This window comes from Euwallacea fornicatus, chromosome 15 (assembly GCF_040115645.1).
Source record: "Euwallacea fornicatus isolate EFF26 chromosome 15, ASM4011564v1, whole genome shotgun sequence".
Taxonomy (NCBI): domain Eukaryota; kingdom Metazoa; phylum Arthropoda; class Insecta; order Coleoptera; family Curculionidae; genus Euwallacea; species Euwallacea fornicatus.
In genome coordinates this window covers 4011119-4027800 of record NC_089555.1, presented here as the reverse complement: position 1 = coordinate 4027800, position 16682 = coordinate 4011119, and the positions used below count along the sequence as shown (strand labels likewise).

General features: G+C 33.0%; 3 protein-coding genes across 3 annotated transcripts; 2 read left to right on the top strand and 1 right to left on the bottom strand.

Annotated features, from left to right (window-relative positions):
* Positions 1–1268: 1268 nt before the first annotated feature.
* LOC136343518 (RNA-binding protein 28) lies at positions 1269–3893 on the bottom strand. Its single transcript, XM_066290284.1, has 4 exons — positions 3660–3893; positions 2429–3108; positions 2189–2366; positions 1269–2134 (listed from the first exon to the last, which is right to left on the bottom strand). Exons 1-4 carry the CDS (start codon positions 3691–3693, stop codon positions 1317–1319), a joined length of 1710 nt encoding a protein of 569 aa, XP_066146381.1. The 5' UTR covers positions 3694–3893; the 3' UTR covers positions 1269–1316.
* Positions 3894–3970: 77 nt separating this feature from the next.
* On the top strand, positions 3971–8278 carry LOC136343519 (uncharacterized). The gene has a single exon (XM_066290285.1). The coding sequence runs from the start codon at positions 4282–4284 to the stop codon at positions 5800–5802; it is 1521 nt and encodes a 506-aa protein (XP_066146382.1). The 5' UTR covers positions 3971–4281; the 3' UTR covers positions 5803–8278.
* A 6754-nt stretch (positions 8279–15032) lies between these two features.
* On the top strand, positions 15033–16413 carry MED4 (mediator complex subunit 4). The gene is made up of 5 exons (XM_066290676.1): positions 15033–15348; positions 15410–15539; positions 15613–15815; positions 15866–16050; positions 16111–16413. Exons 1-5 carry the CDS (start codon positions 15284–15286, stop codon positions 16281–16283), a joined length of 756 nt encoding a protein of 251 aa, XP_066146773.1. The 5' UTR covers positions 15033–15283; the 3' UTR covers positions 16284–16413.
* The last annotated feature ends 269 nt before the right edge of the window (positions 16414–16682 follow it).

The window sequence follows — 16682 nt, the reverse complement described above, 5'->3', positions numbered from 1 at the left end:
AACACCCTTGTATCACTTTCTTCATAAAAGCTCACATGCACATGTACGATTTTCATTATGAATACGTGCTATCGAAAATGGGAGTTGATCGGTGCATGCTCATGTTCATAGACACCGACGTTTTAGTTACAAACTCTGTTGTAATGATGCTTAAGAAGAAGTTATAGAGATCTAACGAAATATGATACCTCCGATTATCCTGCAATCAATCCGTATAATATCCCTCTAACAAATAAAAAAGCCTTAGGACTAATAAAAGATAAGGCAAATGGAAAAATTATTTCTCATTTTGTAAGACTCAGATGAAAAATGTACAGTTTTAAAATTCAAGATGGAAAGGTTACCAAAAAAGCGAAAGGAGCGAAACATACTATTGTCCGTAACAAATTAACCTTTAACGATTATATAGACTGTTTAAAAATTTTTAAATCACGTCGATAAGTCAACGGTCTATTTGGTCCTATAATCATGAAATTTATAGCACTAAACAAAATAAAATTGCTTTAAATCCTTATGATGACAAACTACAAATTTTATCCAACTTTACGGACACTTTAGTCTCAGTTAGTAGCATACGTCACGGTCCGTCTTAGTTTAAAGTTCACTTATGTATTGCAAAATGTCTAGTATATAGTATTGTTCTGTTTACATATGTATTGTTCACTTATGTTAGTATTACTGCGCTAAGATATAAAAATGTTACTTAAAATTTTTTGGAGGAAGGTCTCAGGAACTACCCGGATTTATCGTACAACACTAAAAAGTTTATAGTATTGTTCTGTTTACGTATGTATTATGTGTTAATAAAAAATTAAAATAACATTTTTTCTTTTACTTACCTTGAGGTCCTTGCACCCACGCGTGAGCTCCACGCTCCTGTCACTCTACAGAACCCCCCCCAGTATGGACCTGTCTCAAGGTGCTCCGGAAAAACTCGGACCTGTACCGGCGCCCCGGTACGCTCACTCCACAGAGAGAGATGGAAATACATTTAACGTAACGATAAACTTTTTGCCATAAGACTCCATGGTAATTTTGTCGTAACGACAAAAAACAGTTTTCGCAATGCAACGCTAAATTAACGTTACGACAAACCCCCACATCCATACGGCTACTTAAATAACGAAACGACAAAAATAACGTAAAATCGATGATTTTTGGATGTGTGAAAACGGCACATTTGTCTTAGAAATCTCCTTATTTATCTACTAATTATAAATGAATTAGATTATGTCTTGAGGTATTATTTAAATTTAAAAAATTATACAATCATTTATACAAGTTTTATTATACATCTATATCTCAAAAATACAATTTTACTCTTGGTACCACTTAGATTTCTTGGAATTTTCAAATGCCTCTCCCAACTTCTTTTTATAACCACTAACCATTTTTGAAAAATCATCCTCCTGCCTTGACTTATTTATTTTCTGTTTCGGTTGCTTAGTAAAATCTTTTTTCTTCTCTTTTAAACTCTTTTTCGACATCTTCTTCTTTCGTTTCTCCTTCTTAACGTTCTCATAATGTAACTTTGCCTGTTGATTCAACTTGTACCTACCCCTCATCTTTTGCACTGTTCCTTCTTTTGCCGCAATTCCAGCGTAATCTGCAATATCGCCATTATCGACGGCGGGCGTATGTTTTTGTGCAACAAGTTTGGGTACGTAATCTTTGGCTTTTGGGTTTTTAATCCGTGATTTTTCCTGTCTTTTTATTTTGGCCTTCAAAGCAGTCTTGCTTTCAATACTAAAACATACGATCGGCCTCTGACCTTTAGAAAATACATTTGGATTATTGTTCAGAGATCTTAAGGCTGAAAGTGCGTGTTCATGCTTATTGAAAGCGACAAATCCGAATCTCTTTGATTGACCGATTCCATTTGAATCCAGCTGATTGAGATCTCGCATCACTCTGGCTTCTTTTATTACCGCACCTTTGCCTCCATGTTTCATCAAAAGAGTTTTTAATTTGGCATCGTCCCAAGAAGCGGGAAGATTATGTACCACAAGGCGTTCTTTTGACACGAATGTATTTAAATTTCTAAGCATTTGTGTTTTGTACTGCTCAATTTGAAGCCGCTTTGCCATGTCGGTAACTGAAACTCCTTCTGCTGCTTTTGAATTCGCTAATATAACTAAAAAAACACACATATTTTCGCAATTTCCTCAGGTTTCTTTTTCAACCTTACCTCCTTCTTTAACAAGATAGAGATTTCTTGAATCTTTTGGCTTGCTTTTCATCTCCTTCTGTTCTTTTTCTTTAGTTCTTAACTCATTCCTATCTACAGCTGGATGACAATCCAAAATATTTCCCAGTAATGTTAACTCGGTCCCCGCACTCAAGGCCTTTTCTGCATCCTCCTTATTCTTTATACAAGAAGACTGTTACTCACCACCGCCACTTATTTAAAAGATTTATAATGACTTACCACAAATTTAACAAAGCCGGTTCCTTTCGAATGTTCAGTAAGCTTGTCCTGGCAAATCAAAGCATAATATGTGGGGCCAAATTGAGACATGCACTGTTTAATGTCATCATTAGTAGCATGAAATGGAACATTTTTTATGAAAACAGTTCTACCCTCTGCAACATCATGAGATTTGAATCGACTCGTATGAGATTCAGATACAGAGCATACACTTTCCTCATTGTCTTCCAAATCTTCCTTGCGTGCATAATCTAAGTCCTCATCTTTAATTTCAACTTCTTCTTGTTTTACTTCAACTAACTTGTCGTCTTCTTCAGTTTTAATGGCCATTTTTTTATTTTCTTTCACAAATTCATCTTTGGGCCTGGCAAAATTTACTGATATATTTCTGCCCATAAATGGCTGGTTGTTGGTATAGTGATGGGCTTTTTTGGCAAATTGCACCATGGTGAACTGAATGAAAGCACATCCCTTAAGTTTACCATCTGGCTTTTTCAAAAGATCTATACTTGATACATGACCATATTGTTCAAAATGCTTCTTAATATCCTCCTCGCTAGCTTTAAATGGTAGATTTTTAACCACTAAACGAGCTCGTTTTTCTTTGAGAATTTGTTTCGATAATTTATAATTTTTAAATGGTTTCTTTTTGGATTTAAAAAGAGTTTTTACTGAGGATTCTAAAAAGGAGTTTTATTTTATGTGAAAGCTTGCTAAACTCAAGGAACAACTACTAGGAAAATTTAGTTCTGAGACACATTGAAATTTATAGAAAATTCAATACAAGTAGGGGGAATTTTAAGAAAGTATGGAAAGTTAAAATACAAGGAGAAAACTGGAAATTAGGTTTAGAAAAGCTCAATTGAGTCACATAAAAACTGTGGAAAATATTCCTTAAATTAGTTTACAAAATATTTATTTGCACATTTACATGCTTATAACTATATTTACAGAAATTACTATTCAGTAGATATAAAAAATATTTTTAAGGAACTTGGGAAATGCTAGAAACATAGGACGCTGAGTACAAAATTTTCGCAAGCAGTTTACCTTACTCTTCCAACCTAACAGAAAGTTATAGCTGAACGACTCGGAAATCCTTCAGTACAAGAACATTGCTTATTTTATGTTGAAATCTACAAAGTGAGTTACCCAGAAAGAACCTCGAATCGCTCTAAGATGGTTTTCTGAAGGTTGAAGCAAACCTATTAATAAAACTTTTGGAACTTACTTTCACGATTACTTTGCTGAGGTGGTTTTGTCATTCTGGAACTACTAAAATGATGTCGCAATATTACGTAAAAATAATCTGATATCAGAGGGGTTGTATGATGATCGAACCAGGTATCTTGTTAAACTAATTATTAAGTTATTTTTATTCAAAAATTGAAAATAATTATCCAATTTTTTGAACTTCTAATAGACCTTTCGTTATAATAATATAACCTCACTTTATACACATGTTTTTAAATATATGTCAATTACTATATGTCTTGTCAATAAAAATCCTTCTCCCTGTGTTCGTTGAGCCACGTGCCGGTATTACTTACTCTTTAAGCGGTGTCACGTGAGCAATGGTCCAAGTTATGTAATGTAAACACTGTCATAATTTAGACTGAATGGCCGTAACATATTGTTTCGATTGTAACATCTATTGTCTCAAAAATCAAAAGAGATAAATTACAAGAAATTTCATGGAAACAAGTACAACAACGATAAATTCAGTGCAAAACAAAATATATATAAAAAAATGAATTGTAAATGCATTTCATGTATATCCTCAGCTGTCCACTAAATTAGTTTTAATTTGTGAACCTAGGTAAGAATCAAAGGCTCAGAAAACGATATCAAAGATGCCTCCGGCAACAGCAAAAGACATCATTGTAATTCTATTAGATTTAAAAATGAAATGTCGAGCCAGTGCTTTTTGTGCCTTTACACAAGTCATTTTATATGAGCAGCTTTCTGACTCTAAAAACTTATACAAAGTGTTCCTTGTAAATACCGCCCAAAGCGCGAACGATTCTGGCTACGATGGTATCGCGAGATTTAACGTAGACCATGACATTGCCTCTGTACTTCAGGAAATTATGGCTGTGGAAACTGGGCCAGCAGATCCTCTGAAAGCTCTGCAAATAGGTGTCAATGAACTTAAAGAATGGTTAGGTAAACCTGGAGTCATGACACTTAGATTATTGTTTATTACTGATCTCAGTTCTTTTGAAACACCGTCACAAAGCTCCAAACTTTTAAACCAACTAATTGAAGATATTGTTGAGGCAGACATATTTATCTCCATTGTTGGGCCTGCAATAAACCCTCCTAAGATAATTACTTCTGATAAAGATGTCAAGAAATGGATGACTACTTTTATAGTACCAGAACAGGACGACGCACTTGCTAAAATGAAACTTATAGTAGAGAATACTCCTCATTCAGTCATATGCAACTATACTGTGGGATTGAATCTATTTTATTCTTTGAAATACCACAAAGGGATGCAGCCATGGCAGGTACCCTTGAGCTTTGGAACTCTTCTACATTTACCTGCTTCCACAATTAGAGTAACAAAAAGGCAACCACCTTTTGCCTTGAAGGATTCATTCCCAAGGAATTTTCAAAATAAGTGGATCATTGAAGAAGAACAGGATAAAATAATAGATGAACGAGACACAATAAGTGGTATAATTAAGTATGGGAAATTTGTTAAAATTGAAACGGATGGAAGATTTAAAGTTCAAGGTCCTAGGAGCTTTCAGGTTCTACTTATCTCGGAAAAAAAATACCTTCCAGAATATTTTTTCCAATCTGACGGTTCCTATCTGGTTTTGCCTGATCAAGGGCAGTCTCTTGGATACTTACAATTCTTTCATGCCTTGGTAGATGAATTAATAGAATTAGATATGTGCATAATAGCCAGAAGAGTCTTCAACAAAGACTTGAATCCTAAATTTGTCGCATTAATTCCAAGATCAGATTTCAATATAAAAGGATTCATATTATGCAACTTGCCATATGCTGATGATATAGCCCATATTTACACTGAGGAAGACATAAATTTGGCACCTAAAGTTGATGTCAACAAAACCTTATATGATTTCCTAAACAGTATTAATGTTCAACATGAGAAATGTCAAGTTAAAGTCCCATTGGCCCCCACAATGATGGTATACTCTACGGCTTTTGACATCATAAATAAAGTAATAGAAAAACTAGTACAGGATGATTTGAAGCTGAAAGAAACAGTCTGTGATGAAAGTGGCATAAATTTGGATGACTTGAAGAGCAAGTGGCCAATAAGGCTCAGTGAAGAGCCAAATAAAGAAGAAGCTGCTATTGATTTTGATGATGTTTCTGATTTTAATTTTGATTGATTTGTGTGTAAAGTTAATTATGTGTTTATTTTTCAATATCTACTTATTGCATCTATTTTGTATACTGGGCCATTCAAAAAGTTGGCTCACCTTAATAATTGTTTATTTTTAAACTTAGCAAGTTGAAATTTGGAGGAAAGCTATATGAGAATAGAGCCAATTAATTGACATTAATGGCATTTATCTAGCACTTGTGGTTTAATCAAAAATAACATCAATTTTCGTTTTTTAAATGTAATGCCCTATAAAATCTTACTCTTTTAGGATCTAGAGGTCATTTTTAGTCCAAGAATATGTCATTTAAAAAAATTGTGTTTTTTTCATATTGTGCTATGCCATTGAGGCATACATATTAGGTTCAATTTTAGTTCAAAATTATAGGAAAAAATATTAATATGTCATTTTATTGAGCACTTTTCTTTTGCGATCAATTTTAATTCCGAAAAATAGTTTTTTCCATTTATTTTTCGTTTTTGAACGGCAACATGGCGACTCATTGGGATTTTTTAAAAGACTATTTTTTCCTGAATTTTCTGATACGAAACATAATATAGATTCATTTACAAATGAATCGTTAATTTATTAAAAACGTTCAAATTTAGAAAAAAATACGTTGGCTGTCGTCCAAATGACAACAAAAGAATAAAATATTTCTACTTATAGAGATTGTTTACAGTTGTGAAAATTTAAGTGAATAAAATTATAAACAAAATGCAAAATTATACCAAAGGTAAAAAAAATTATGTGCTCTTTGGTTAATTTGGAAAAGGTCATCAACGGCCTTCCAATGCTGCGCGACTTTATGTGATAAGGTTTCCACTTAAAAATTATCCAGGCCGCCACTATTTTAAAAAATTAGTGAATAAAATGAAAACAGGAAATGATAATAAAGAAGAAAACTTTGTTATCAGTAAAGGCAAAGAAATCTATCCTAAGACATGATATTTTAATTATGGTAGAATTTAATCCAAATATGTTCTGTGAAAAAATATAAACTCATCAGATAAAATTAAAGTATAAAATTTGAAAGTAAATTCGTAGTAAAATAACGTTTTCAAAATAGTTTTTATGTTATTAGATTAGCAAGAAACTTCCAAGAGTCGTTAATGTATTTGATAATCTGCAGGCAACAAATTTTATAAAAACATTTCATTTACGCTGTGAATAAGTATAAACTCAACATTTGTTTTCAATTTGTTGGTGTATAAATGGATAAATACCACCACAGTTTTCTTCTTGCTGTTAAAGAGAGTATATATTGTTCGTTTTTGATAGTATTGCTTCGTGTGGATTAGTTTTTTTTTTTAATAATGCCGCTCGGAAGTCAACTTACTGAAATTGAGCAGCAAATAATGAGCTTAAAAAGAGGTGGAATGACCCAGAGGCAAATTGCTCGCGAACTAAACCGCTTCCAGAGAGTAATCAAAAACTTTTTAAATTGTGGCTTAGACAATTACAGGAAAAAGAAAGGAAGTGAAAGACCTTTAAAATTTTCTTTTTATGTGAAACGGGCGGTTTTGAGAGAAATGTCGAAAACAGGAGCATTCTTTACAGAGTTTATGAGGCGATTCAACTTATAATGTGTTGCTATTTTGGTGAGGAAGGGGATAGCTAAATCAAAATTCTTAAAAATATTGTAAGATTATAAGAAAACCAGAGCTAAAAAACATCATTTGCAGGGACGACTGCAGTTTGTTGAAAAACATATTTAATATAACAAAAAATGGTCAAGCGATAAAAAAAAAATTTACATTGATCGTCGGGATGGTTTTAATTATTATTGGTACGAACTTAAAAAAGGAAATGAAATGTGAAGATCGCATTGCAATGGTGAAGTGATGATGCTTTTAATGAGAAGGGAAAGTCTAAAGTTGCATTAATTACCGTTGAAATAAATGCTGTTAGTTATCCAGATGTTTTAGAAGAGTTCCTTTTGCCGTTTATTACGATGTTACAAGAAGAAGAAATAATTTTTGATGAAGCCAACGCGTCGATTCATAGAGCACGCTATACAAAACAATGGTTTGAGGGTCACGCGCTCAATGTTTTGGATTAACCAGCTCTTAGTCTGGATTTTAATCCCTTTGAAAATTTGTGAGAAATTATGGCTAAAGAAATCTACGACCTTTAAAAGCTAAAAATCCAAAATATTGATGAGCTCAAGGAAAGGATCACCAATCTTGGGAAAACATACCAAATAGTACTTTAATTAGTTTGATAAATGTCTTCCCACCAAACTATTGGAGGTGGTTAAAAAACACGGTAGAAGTTCTCATTATCAAAACGAATTTACTTATTAAAGAGGCAGAAAACTTTTGTATTTATGCTTTTTCACAGATGTATTTTTTTATTTTATCCCAATAGTAGTTAATCCTAGCAATATGATTAAACTATTTATTAAAATTGTAATTAATCATTTACAATATGTACTAATACCCTTTGCTACTGAAATTTCACAATAAATTACTTAAACTAATTGAAATAGTTTTTTTGTCTTGAGTTTATATTTTTTCACAGACCTAAACATTAATTCGTGAGATAGTTTTAAAATGGGAGATTAATTAATCGCCTGAGCGTCAAATTTTGAAGAAACATAAATACCAGTTATACAAATAACTTAAATCCACGGCTTCCTTCCACAATATTATTTTCTGATGAAAGCAGATTTATTAATTTCGAATTCTTCAATAGGAACAATACGCAATATTGGTCTCAAAATAATTTAGATGTGACGATTGAATGTAATCGTCAAGAACAAATTGGCTTTAACTATTGGCAGGGATTATTAGGACGGAAAATTGTTGGTAAGTTTTACTAAGAATATTAAAAGCAAATTAGTTACAGAATTCTTACGCTCGTTTGCAGGTCCTATGATTTTCGATAATCAGCTAATAGGGGAACGGTATTTAAAGTTTTTAAATAGAGAAATATCGGCTTTTTTAGATCATTTACCCCTGTAAGAACTATATATTTAATTTCAGAATAATGGTGCTCTACCACACAATTTTCTTATAGTAAGAAACTTTTTACAGGAAAATTTTAAAAATCAATTAATTGGTACTAATGGACCCATCAGATGGCCACTTGGGTAATTAAATATTAATAATTTAAACCGATTTAAAAAATAAAATATATAAATACTTGTAGATCGTTCTACGAAATTCCTCATAATTTTTTCGTTTGAGGTACACAACATACATACAAATTTACGCAACTCCCAATAGGGAAGGGAAGAATTAAAAGGAGAAGTTCGTAGGGCGATAAATAATATTACCCCAAATCAATTGAACAACGTTATGAGGAAAAGAGTTTAAAATGGTTTTGCTTGCCAAGAGCAACAAGGTGGTTATTTGGAACATATCAATTAATTACTTGTTGATAATCGCCAGAACACAGAACTTTTTTCAAAACTCTATGCCCTGACGAATAGCTAATCTCACATTCTAGAGCCATCTCACAAATTGATATACCTCGATTAACTTCTTAACTTCTACCGGAAATAAAACATCAATTTCTTTGTCTTCATTGATAATAAAGTTTTCTTGTTCATTAGCATTTCCCGTCTTCATTTTATTTACTTTTTTTTTCAATAGGGTCTGCCTGGATGATTTCTAAACGGAAACCTTTCCGCATAAAGTCGCACAGCATCGGAAGACCATTGACGACATTCTCCAAATACTAACAGGATATCAATTTTTGTCACAAAAAAAATATATTTTTTAAAATGGCATATTTATACCCTAAAAATGAGATCTAGATTTAAAAAAAAATTAAAAATTATAGGGCATTACATTTAAAGATCGAAAGTTGAGGTCATTTTCAGTTAAACCGGAAGTGCTAGGTAAACCTCATTAATGGCAATCAGTCTGCTTGATTCTCATATAGCTTCCCTCCAAATTTCAACTTCTTAAGTTTAAAAACAAAAAAGTTATAAGAGCGAGTCATCTTCTTGAATCACTCGGTATAGTTAGATATGCGTGGCTGGAATGGCAAACAAAACGATAATAATATTGGTAAAATTCTATTTAAAAACACAATTTAGTAACGCTACAAATTTGTGAGACATCCCTCGAAATTGGAAATATTTTTATAAGATGATCCTAAAAAATAAAAATAGCATGCTTTTTCCATTTTTTTCTATATCTCTATCCAATATACACTGCTCCAAGAAATTAACGCACCACTTAATAATTATGGAAATATTTGATAATTTCAGGTCCGAAAAAAAAAATTCTTAGATGGCTCTTTGTATGTTAGTTTCCATGATTATAAAGATTTTTTTATTTATACGAACCATAAGTTGGCAATTCAATTTTTTTTGTTTGTTATTGATAAAATTCTTTGCCTTTAAAACGAATTGTATCTCAAATATTGGTTTGAATTTTGACGGTGTGGTGTAAAATGTACGCAAATTTGATAGTACCCCCTTCGAATTGTATCATGCAACGGCAATCCAGAAATTTGACACCTGCTGAATGTGCCCAAGCGGTCGTACTGCATGAAGAGGGATGGGGTTATCGGCGAATAGGAGAAAGATTTGGTGTGTCCCATACATCCGTATCGCGTATGATTGACCGCTACAGAGAAACGGGTGAGCATGCCAGAAGAGCAGGACAAGGCAGAAACCGCGTCACGACTCCTCGTCAATATCGTTTTTTAAGGTTTTCCGCGCTTAGGCAAAGGTTTGGGACAACAATATTGTTACAATCCCAGCTTGAAAATGCACACAACCATCGAATAAGTCTGGAAACAATTCGGGAACGTCTTCTGAAAGCAAACTTGCGTCCTCGTATTCCAGCCCGAGGTCCAGCGTTAACTGTGGATCACCGCAGAGCCCGATTACAGTTTGCAACAAATCATGTGAACTGGGAAGATACTGATTGGGAACGAGTTCTTTGGACAAATGAATCGCGATTTTGTCTCTATACTTGCGACAGACAAGTTCGTGTTTTTAGAAGACGAAATGAAAGATATGCCCAATGTAACATGGTAAACACAACGTTGTCCTGTGGAGGATCAGTTATGGTGTGGGGTGGAATTTCTTTGACAGCACGCACTGACTTGGTAGTGTTAAACAACGGAACTTTGAATGCTGATCGGTACATTTCGAACATCCTAGAAGACCACGTTGTCCCATTTACTCCCTACATTGGTCACAATTTCTTGTTTATGCAAGATAATGCTAGGCCCCACACGGCTCGAGTCGTTCGTGACTATCTATTGGATGTTGGTATTGAGACTATGGTTTGGCCAGCTCGAAGTCCCGACCTCAATCCAATAGAACAAGTCTGGGACATACTGGGACGACAACTGCGGAGTCATCCTAACCAGCCTAACAACTTAGAAGACCTCGGGTGCCTTCTCATTGAAATATGGAACAACCTGGATCATGACACTATCCGCAACCTGGTTCTAAGCATGAATTGTCGTTGTCAGGACACGATTAGAAGCAGAGGTGAAAATACCCGCTATTAAATTTGTAAGATTTTACATAAGCTTTGGGGCTTATGTAAATTTAATAAGTCACTTGTTTCTTTCACAGTATTATTAATGACAAATTTTACTGATTCACGGTTTAGTTGACGTTATGTACAAGGAAAAATCGGTTATTTAAAAGCATTTTGATTAACGTTAAAGAAGAAAAATGTTTCATTCCTCAATTCAGGTAAACAAAAATAAAAATTAGAAATTACGCAGTGGTGCGTTAATTTTTTGGAGCAGTGTATTTAAACAAAACGAAAGTAAGACGGTCTCGTACATTTATTAATTAATTGTTCCATAAAACTCTACATTGTTTACTTTTTAGACCGAACTCTGCTAACTCTAACGAATATACAGCTGAGCACATCACTATTTGAAAATACAGTGTACTAAGTGTAGTGTAGTAACAGCGACTAGTGTCAATAAACGATAAAAGTATTTGGAAGTAAAATTTTAATTTATTTAATGAAAAAATCAAATCGATAGGGTTTACAATTAATCAATGTTTATTAGTTCACATTAAAAAAGTCGTTATAATAACATATCTGGCCAATGAAAAATTAAAACTAAAGAAATTAACTGATCAAAACGCGAGTTTATGATTAAACTACATCTGGATGGTAAAACTTACCAACAAATAAGCGAAACATCCGCAAAAAATACATTTCTACGGTTGGATGTATGATAAAAGAGTTTAAAGTTGATAATTTGATCAGAAATAAGCCTAGAGAAAGATTTCCAAAAAAACTCACCGATCGAGAGCAAAGTTATTCAAGAAATTCAAAAAATCTGCATGAAAGTGTAAAAAACCTTGTTATGATATTGAAAAGATTTCTAAATAATCAATTAATACCGAAACAATGAAACGTACGTTAAGAAAGAGAAACTATGTTAAGAGAATTGCTAGGAAAAAACTGTTCATTAGTAAAGTTAACTTTCGCAAAAGACTGCCTTTTGCAAAGCAATATCGTAACAAGTCGATAGAATTTTGGAAACGTGTCATTTGGTTCGATAAAACGAAAATAAATTTATTTGGTTCCGATGAACAATAGTGTAGGGGGCAAACATCAGGAACCGCGTTAGAAATAGAAAATCTGCTTCGATAGGTCAAACATGGGGGAAGCTTCGTTGATGTTACGGAAGTGTATGACTGTCGATGGAGTGGGAAATTTACATATTATAAACGAAATTATGCATGAAAGGTCTTTACGGAAATTATTTTTTCCAGAAAGAAAATGACCCCAAACATTAGCCTGAAATAGTCCAAGAGTGATTATTGTATGATAATCCAAAATGTCTTCGTACACCTCCTAACTCACCAGATTTAAACCCAATTTAACATCTTTGGAAAAATTTTAAAAATAGGATAAGCAAATACAAGACGTCTAACAAAACAGACTGTATTGCAGTTATCCATTAAAAATTAAGTAAAACTGGCGTTCATCAACAACTTGCAAAACTTGTCGATTCAATGTCAAAACGATTAGTAACCGTTATCAAAGCTGAAGGTTATTCAACTAAATATTAGAATTATTAATATAAAACTCGTTTTTCCTCATTACATATTTAATATTATTGTTTTCGTAAGTATCATAATGTTCAGAAATATATTAAACAGTTATTCACAAAATTAACAATACATAGGGCACAAATTAATAAAATGGTCATAAGCCAATATTTCTAGCCTCTTTTGTTTTACAAAAGATAAAATATTCATTGCAAATATAAGTATAGAACATATGTTACAAAAAAAACATACAAAAATAATTTCAATTAAATAAAAATAGATAACAAAAAACAATAAACGAAAAACGTAGGCACAAATTTAACCGTACACCGCATCATATTCATTTTTATTTTAAGTGTAAATATTTATCTACAAATTTTTTTTGCAAGTTTGTTCAAGACCGATAAGATGATTCTAGCATCATTTAACAGTTTCATTTATTTCTTGAATGTTAAGAAAGGTAAATAAAAGAGTGCAAACCGACATCGCGATACGCCAATTAATAATAAAATTTTATTGTACCCGAAAAATTATCTGAGAAATTGATAATTTAACACGAAGCACGAGTTTGATAGTACAGTGGATAATAAGCAAATATCATTGTCAAGGATTTGACCAGACAAGTCTGGAAGAACACGAAAAAAAACTCTGAAGAGAATGAACGATTTATTATACGAGAACTAAAAATTAATCCGAAAAAAAGTTTCCTTAAAATAACAAAAGAAATATTCTAGAAAATCGGCAAAACTGTGTCAACTGAAACAGTAAGTAAAGTTCTCAGACAAAGCGGTTTTAACGGTAGAATACCAAGGAAGAAACTGTATCAAAAATTAATAAACAGGAACACCTCGATTTTGCAAGAAAGTATGTAAAAAAGCCTGTCTAGTTTTAGAATACTATTATCTTTACAGATGAAACGAAAATAAACTTGTTTCGATGAAATGAGAGACAAATCGTATGGAGGAAACCAAATACACAACTGCACGATAGAAACATAAAGAAAATAGTGAAACTCGGGGATGGATCATTAATGTTAGAGTGTTATGGAAGCGAATGATACCAGTACTTTACACCAAATTAAGGGATTAATGGATAAAAATATCTACCATGATATTTTAAGAGCCAATTTGCGACAATCAGCTGAGAAGTTGAACATGCTGAGAGTGTTTTATTTCCAACAGGACAACGATCCAAAGCACACCGCTGACATTGTAAAGCTTTGGTAAATACATAATGTACCAAAATTATTAAATTCTCCACCTCAATCGCCATATCTCAACGCCGTTAATAATTTGTGGCAAATTAAAAAAAAATGAAGTACAAAATTGCAGAAACTGCAATAATTTAGAAGAGCTAAAAAAAGTAATTTTTAACGTACGGGAAAACATTTTTTCGGATGTAGCTAGAAAGTTTATAGAATTCATACCGTGTTGCCTGAAGATCATAATTGAGGCGAAGGGGAATGTCACCAAATGTTGAATCCTAAATGTTGACTGTTTTCTTTAAACTTCTTCAAATACTAAAATGATTATATGATATACGTATTTATGTTTGTACGGTTATATTTGTTCCTATATTTTTCGCTTATTTTTATTTGTTATTTATATTTATCGACTTAGAACTATTTTTGTAAGTTTTTTTGCAATATACAAGGTGTCCCATAATGAGAGAGTCAAGACTCAACCAAATATTCCTTGGCCAAAAATATATCGATAAATATAATATAGTATATATTGGCTTACGACCATTTTATTATTTTTTGTCCTATGTAGAGTTAATTTTGTGAGTAATTGTATGTATTAATAAATAACTGCTTCTATTGTTAACTCAATGTTCTTCCGTGATAAATGGAAATTAAAATAATTTTTAATAAAAATAAAAATGAAATAACATTTCCAAATACTTATTTGCACCACTGTATATATGACAAGTTCTAGTGAAACATAGGAATTGTGCGAGTAACAGAAGAATCGCTCAAGTTTTAATATGGTTCGATAAAAATTGACAAACGCAGCGAAATCGATATTCATTTAAACATCGAAATGGAGACACCAGCCAAATTTGCTCCTCTCACTTCGTTGGTCTTTGTCAGAGACATAATAAAACTTATGCGATCCTTCTCTCACGTGCACTATCTCTATATTTCCTCTGGAACTTTTGATATCAGCATATTGCGATATGTATTTCCTGTGAAATGTCAAAAGTCATGTCAATAATGACTACTGACACTGACAATTAATTTTTTTCGCATTAGTTTATCTCCCTGTATTTTTGTGATTATTTACAGTAAGATCCGAATTGTGCGCTCCTTCAGTCTGTTCAAATTCTGTATTGATATGAACGTGTTTTATGCTTAACTACTTTGCCGTACACGGTGCGGCGAGCCCTTGTTATACTTTCTAATCTCTAATTTGCTTGTTCTTTCTTACTTTAGAAGGCCTAAACAAGTTACGGATTTTTTCTAAGCTCTCGATAATATTCTTTAAACTAGCAATGTCCCAAATCAGCACCAAGGAGAAACTTTTATATATCATCGATGATTTGGAATTGGTTGCAAAGTATGTAATCTCTTTCAAGCCCGGTTTATCGTACCTCCCTGATTATGTATGATATTTGTAGGGAAATAATTGAGAATGCTATAGCTCCCAAAGGCAATAAATTAACAGGACCTGAATATTCGCAACTCACTGATTTACTTGTAGATAAAGACAAAGAGTTAAAGGACACATTAAAACTTGCTGCAGAGCAGGTAGTTGAAGAACGTATATTAATAAATTGAAATAATAATCTGTTCTTCCTCCTTATTTTATATCACTTCTTAGGGTCAGATAAACAGCAAAATGGAGCTTCTAAAAGCTGAAGTGGAACGACAAGACCAGGATATCAACAATTTACAAAAGCAGCTGAAAGAGGCAGAACAAATTTTATCAACAGCAATTTATCAAGCCAACCAAAAATTGCAGAGTATCTCTCGAGCTAAAAAACGACCAGTTTCCTCTGAAGAGCTTATTAAATTTGCTCATAGGTACTTATACCATAAAATACAGCAACCTTTTTTTGTAAAACCCAATTTAGAATAAGTGCATCAAATGCCATTTGCGCCCCATTGACTTGGCAGCAAGGTGATCCTAGACGACCTTATCCCACAGACATTGAGATGAGACTGGGCATGTTAGGTCGATTAGGAGATCCAATTAATGGACATATGCTGCAACAACAAAGCTCAATGAGTGACCTACATCGGGCAGGCCATCCAGGAGGTTAGGCATTGTTGACTTAACTTTAAGCACACCACCTTATTGCATTTTTTTTTCTCATAGATATCCCGGCCTCAAATCAAAACCAATTCGCGTGGCATCCCTCGGGCGAAATGCATATTAGTGTTGGACAAGGCTCAGTACCAATGGACACTCGCAACCACAAACAAGAAAACGAAGATGTTGAAGTCATGTCAACTGATTCGAGTAGCAGCTCCTCAAGCGATTCTCAATAGCATAATAAAAGGAAGTCTTAAACATATCCTTGACATGGGACTGTGTAACTCTGGAAAGTGTTTATTATAAGTTGTTTCGTGTAGGTTAAGATTTAACATAATAGTTATTATTATATTATAATTTTGCGGATTCAGTTTTTTTTTTACAAGAGGAAAGGTGCAATTGAAGGTTTGTATACGCTCAACATAGTATAAGAAACACCTACACGTGTGAAACATTAAAAGGTTAGTTCAGCCTATGAGTACTAATGAAGTGCTTAACACGATATTTTCAGCAAAATAATTCTATTTGACCGAATTTTACGACGGGTACAAGCCATGTCAGTCATCTAAATTTTTAAAAAGTTACAGTGTATTATGGAAATTGTTTAATTAACACTGCACTACCATGTACTCCAC